Source organism: Triticum aestivum, chromosome 2B, assembly GCF_018294505.1.
Source record: "Triticum aestivum cultivar Chinese Spring chromosome 2B, IWGSC CS RefSeq v2.1, whole genome shotgun sequence".
NCBI lineage: Eukaryota > Viridiplantae > Streptophyta > Magnoliopsida > Poales > Poaceae > Triticum > Triticum aestivum.
The window spans coordinates 450,295,406-450,301,297 of NC_057798.1; the positions used below are offsets into that span (position 1 = coordinate 450,295,406).

General features: G+C 48.2%; 1 protein-coding gene across 1 annotated transcript; it reads left to right on the plus strand.

Moving 5' to 3' along the window:
• Window positions 1–3,129: 3,129 nt before the first annotated feature.
• On the plus strand, window positions 3,130–4,765 carry LOC123045378 (arogenate dehydratase/prephenate dehydratase 6, chloroplastic). Its single transcript, XM_044468406.1, has one exon. The coding sequence runs from the start codon at window positions 3,306–3,308 to the stop codon at window positions 4,548–4,550; it is 1,245 nt and encodes a 414-aa protein (XP_044324341.1). The 5' UTR covers window positions 3,130–3,305; the 3' UTR covers window positions 4,551–4,765.
• Window positions 4,766–5,892: the final 1,127 nt, after the last annotated feature.

Consider the following 5,892-nt stretch of genomic DNA (forward strand, 5'->3'; position numbering starts at 1 on the left):
CCATGATCAAAATAAAAAAATACAATTTAGGATAAGACTGATGCAGTGGTTTAGAAACTACCCACCAGTCTTCATAGAATCTAATATTGTGTACACTCTCATTTTTTTACAATATTCATAAATGTGTTTTTCACCTTCATAATGCTGGACCAATTTTGAGAATCTCCAGGTCTTTTCTTAGCACAAAAAAATTAATTGCAAGATCACTTAGTGAGGATCACTGATTGCCAAAGACCATGTTCATTTTCCAACCTCCAAAACCATTTAGGTAGGCGGGGTTTATTCATTATATCTAGGTAGAGGACACCAAGCACCATGATATTTGGGTTAATGAACTGTCATCCAGTTGACCAAATGATATTTCTTATTGTCCTCATCCCTTTGCCAAAAAACCTAGGTTCAGAAAGTCACATATTTTTCTCACACCCACACATATAGGATAAAAGTGCATCTTATAAAGAGGATGTTGCTAAGGCAAGCTTTCACAAGTTTAAGCCTACCAGCAATACTCAGCAGCTTGCCTTGCAAACAAGATAATTTGTTTTAAAACAAAATACATTTTTCTAGTGTTTGTTCCTAATCCTAACATTAAAAATAGACATCCATAGATATTGTACTTCAAGGCTAGATCACCAACAATTGACATGCCATAATTTCTTTATATAGACCAGACTTATCTCTAGTTCCACTAGAAAGAAACTATTTACTCATATGGAAATATATGGTCAACCCATACAATTTCTCAAAGAATCATTAGAATAAATTGTGTTTCTAGCACTCTCTATGCCATCATGCATCAAGAATATGATGTCTTCTACATATAGCAACATAGTGACACCGTGAGTAATAACCTCTCCTAACAACCCTTTTACCACGCCATGCAATCTAGCCCTATCCATGATAATGACTAAGACATCAAATGCCAAATAGAAAAAAGGAGAAGAGATATAGAATCCCAGTGTATTATCCCCTTATTTGATTTGAAATATAGTCCATGTCGTGGTGTGAAATCCGACAGTGGATAGGGGGAGGAACGAGGCCTGATCAAGTGAGACACATGGGGTGGCGCAAGGATGTATCCATTTTAAAGCCCCTCGTAGCGTAGGTAAAAAACTAGTCATGTTCTCTGGGGATTAAATTTTTGTGTATGAGTTTGTGAGTACATATGTCCGAACCCGTAACCATGCTCCAGTAGGGGTGCCTTTATTGATTTTTTCTGCCCCTGACCTCCTTCTACGTTATGGATGAGTTTAACTCCAAATAACTAAATATGGGTTATTACTAGAAACTATCGATATAAAGCTAAGGTAACGCCAAGATAGGCTTGGAAACGTCTTCTTTAATGCTTCTAGGCGTTGAACTGCTTCTTTCCGAGTGAAGTTCATTTGAGTGAAGACATGTTCCTTCCGACCAGAGTCAAGCGATGAGAATCTTCACTCGGGTAATGTGCCTCGAGTGACTAAACCTTCATCACGTTGGTTGCAACATTGGTACCTAGAGAATGTGGGCTTGGCCCCATGGGTTTCCGTTGGGTTTAGGTCGCCATGGCCTACCTAGTGCAGGATGACCTCGTCAGTCCAATCTCATCATTTACTTCAACCCCCACATGCCCACCCCTCACCTGCTCATAATCCAATCACACCACTTTAGGGGAAACCCTTCGAAGGTTAGCATTTTATGGATAAAGAGCAACTTGATTTTATTATATGTTTTTCAAAATCCACTTTGAATAACAAAGCATCATATTTTTCATGGTGCATTTTAATTTAAGCTGCGTGCAAGATCACAACGGTCTCCATGATGTACCTACCCTTAATGAAGGCAGTTTGGACATGTGGCACTGTAGGAGAAACCACCCCACTCAACCTATTCTTAAGGATATTTGTAATAATTTTGAAGCTAGCATTCAAGAGCATATATGGCTGAAGTTATGAATTTGCTTAGCATCCTTGGTTTTAGGTATTAGGAACCGAATCCTATAGTTAAGTCTAGAGATTTTTTTTAGTAGTAATTAGGTCTAGAGATGTTAATAATCCACATGTGGTGGATTTGATCAAATCCAAAAAATACTAATAGAACTCAATGGAAAATCCATTTGGGCCACACGCTTTACTGGAGATCCCTAGAGGGGCCATGAAAGACTAGACTCCTATTGATCGCAATATTTTTTTGGCAATGAGACCAACATGGATAAATATATTGTTAGACAAATTTGAGGAGGTGCTATCCTTGCGTTTCCATAGAGCGAAAGACAGAAGTCTTTTCTTTCTCCTTTGTACGATTAACAAAAATATCTAAAAATATGCAAGAGGACGTCCTATTGTTTGATTCGAAAAGAACTTTTTACTAAGTTGTTTTTTTCTGCAGGGGTTTACCAAGTCGTTTCTAACTAGCTCATGAGCATAAGTTCACTATGCATATGTATACCTACAACAGAACCAAATGTCAGTTTACCGTTCGGCACGAACGGTGAGCTATCTCAAGAACAATGAACCAAATGTCAATTTGGAGATACGAGTTAGGTGGGGAAATCATGTGCTAATTTGTAGAAAGTAAATCATTATCTATCTATATATGGATAACATAATGTACATGAATTATTACCCCTCGCCATATTTTGTTGGAGGATTCATCGTCCGCAATCAATAAAGAAAAATATCTGCCTCATCCCAAGACAAAAATACAAGGCAATCTAGATAAGCATCCGATCCAGCGCAGGGCAGAGCAGTCTTCACTGTACTTGGCACGCACCTGGCGCCGTGATTCGCCGGGCGATCCAAGAAGCGACGGCGAAAAGGGGAGGCAGGCGGGCGCGGCTACAAGCAGCCGGCGCACGCGACGCGACCACAAGGGGAAGGGGGGATGCACACCACGTTCTCCTTCAGTTTCTTCTACCCTGCCCCTCGGTCGGGCTCAGTTGGTTGGTGAAGCAGGCCAAGACGTTTCCATATTTTTTACCCGAAAAGATGCACATTTTGATTTGACGCTGACCCAACCAACCCCCCGTGGTATCAGTCCTGAGTCGTGAGCCCACGCGTCCCCACCAGGCCACCACACCAACCCCGCTACACAGCTCAAGTCCTCAACACAAACCAACCAATCGCCACCTATATATCCCCTTCCGCCCTCCCCTTCCCCTCTCAGCTTCCCCCATCGAAGCTTACTCAACTACCTACTAGTTTTAGTTTCTCGTTTATTTACCTTTAGTTACCCGGCGCCATCGGCATCCTTCATACAGTACTGCCAGGCAGATTTCCAAGCCAAGAAACGGACCAACAGCTTGCTAATCGGCGCCGTTACTGGTCATGGCCGCCGCGAGTTTCATCAAGGCGCCCGCCGGGCAGAATCCCAGGCTGGCAATCCACGCTCCGGGGAGGGGCGCCCGCGTGGTCAGGTGCTCGCTTGGCGCGGCCGTCGGCGGCCGGACCGAGTGGCTCAGCAGCTGCGCCGTGCTCTCCAGCAAGGTGGCCGCGCTCGGCCCCCACTCCGTCAACGGCCACGCCGCGCCGGCGCCGGTCCCCAACGGGGCGGTGCTCGATTTGATCCCCGTGAGCGGTGTTAACGGCGCCGCCAAGAACCTGCCGGCGCCGCTGCGGATCGCTGACCTGTCTCCGGCGCCGATGCACGGCTCGGAGCTGCGCGTGGCGTACCAGGGCGTGCCGGGCGCGTACAGCGAGAAGGCGGCCGGCAAGGCCTACCCGGGCTGCGACGCCATACCCTGCGACCAGTTCGAGGTGGCGTTCCAGGCCGTGGAGCTCTGGATCGCGGACCGGGCCGTGCTCCCCGTGGAGAACTCGCTCGGCGGCAGCATCCACCGCAACTACGACCTCCTGCTCCGCCACCGCCTCCACATCGTCGGCGAGGTGCAGCTCCCCGTGCACCACTGCCTCCTCGCGCTCCCGGGCGTGCGCAAGGAGAACATCACCCGCGTCATCAGCCACCCGCAGGCGCTGGCGCAGTGCGAGCACACCATCACCCGCATGGGCCTCAACGTCGTCCGCGAGGCCTTCGACGACACCGCCGGCGCCGCCGAGTACGTGGCCAACAACGGCCTCCGCGACACAGCCGCCATCGCGTCGTCCCGCGCCGCCGAGCTGTACGGCATGGAGATTCTCGCCGACGGCATCCAGGACGACTGCGGCAACGTGACCCGGTTCGTGATGCTGGCCAGGGAGCCCATCGTGCCGCGCACGGACCGGCCGTTCAAGACCAGCATCGTGTTCGCGCACGACAAGGAGGGCACCTCCGTGCTCTTCAAGGTGCTCTCCGCCTTCGCCTTCCGCGACATCACCCTGACCAAGATCGAGAGCCGGCCGCACCGCCACCGCCCCATCCGCCTGGTGGACGACGCCAACCGCGGCACGGCGAAGCATTTCGAGTACATGTTCTACGTGGACTTCCAGGCGTCCCTGGCGGAGCCGCGGGCGCAGAACGCGCTGGCCGAGGTCCAGGAGTTCACGTCGTTCCTGCGGGTGCTCGGGAGCTACCCGATGGACATGACCCCTATGACCGCCGGCTCCTCCTCCACCGTCACATCGTCCGACTCGTAGCTCCCTAGAGGTATCGAGGAGAATCGGTGGAGCAGTAGGGACGTCGGTTAATTTGTGGTCATGTCGTCCCACTCCTCCCTCGTTGGCAGCTGGGGTAATTAGTTTTGTTCTTTATGTTCCTTGTCATAATACATGTAAAATCGTGCCGTTTGAGCCAGTTAATACGCAGTGGAATATACCCTGTGAGATACAACATGAACTCATGTCGTTGCCTGTGTCGTGCCGAAGCAACTTGTCGGGCGAAAACGGAAGTTGCAAGGAATTTGTGGCTACGTTGACGTGCTGTGACGAAACTAAGCGGGTAGGTGGCGGGGGCACGTTCGTCCTTGCTCTTGGGCTTGCCTTTCCTTGTAGCCTTTTGTTTTGGTAGTTTGTTGCACGTCCCCGTGCCTCGTCTCGTCTGGCACTCCCATGGCAGATTGCACACGCACGCACGACGAACGTTTCTTGGAAATGGAATGGAATGGCCAGGGAAACAACCTGGGAGTGAATGGGTAGATGCGGTCAGGGCGTGGTGGGTAGCTATTCAAAGAAAGAGGATGAACGACTCCCGGAAATAACATAAGTACAGTACGTATACATGAGTACTACTCACAAAGTCATTTACCCACGTGTTTGTGGTGACCCAAACGAATTAATCACTCTTCTGATGTACTGTACTTATAAAAACGAAAGGATGACTGGTTAATTAACCGGCTGGACCCCAAGGACAGGGACGCGCCATCTACACCATGCCCGCGCAGCCCAACAACAACGGCAGCCACAATCGTGGACCATTTCGCCACACAGCATACACCAAACGGCCACCGTATCGAAACTACTTCCACAATCCCTCTCAATCTTGTCTCTCAAATGGATGTAGGAGTATCTAACTTGTCCTTCAAATGCTAGATACATCCATTTAAGAAACAAGCTTTTTTGAACGGAGGGAGTACTACACATTTATGAGCAGAATTTAAATGCTATATATGTACGTTATATTCCCTTTGTTTTCTAAATACAACCTTCTAAAAATTTCAATACAAACTACATACGAATATATATAGACATATTTTAAGTGTAGATTCATTTTTCTTTTCTTTGTATGTAGGCCATATTGAAATCTCTAAAAGAGCTTATATTTTGGAATGGAAGAAGTAGAATATAGGGCATAGTGTGGGGTGCCGTAACGAATCGTTCAGCCGATAAGGCCACAAGCAGCTCCAGTAGCCACCACGTGGACCTACTTCAAGGGGACCAAGCAACTCACCACGCATGTACTCCCTCCAGTCATTTTTATTCCGCATATAAGTATGGTCTGAAGTCAAATTTCATAAAATTTGAACCACATTTACTGTAGGAT

Bases quoted from the DNA above. Each gene is read 5' to 3' on its own strand.
- LOC123045378 (XM_044468406.1), top strand. From the start codon at position 3,306: ATGGCCGCCGCGAGTTTCATCAAGGCGCCCGCCGGGCAGAATCCCAGG.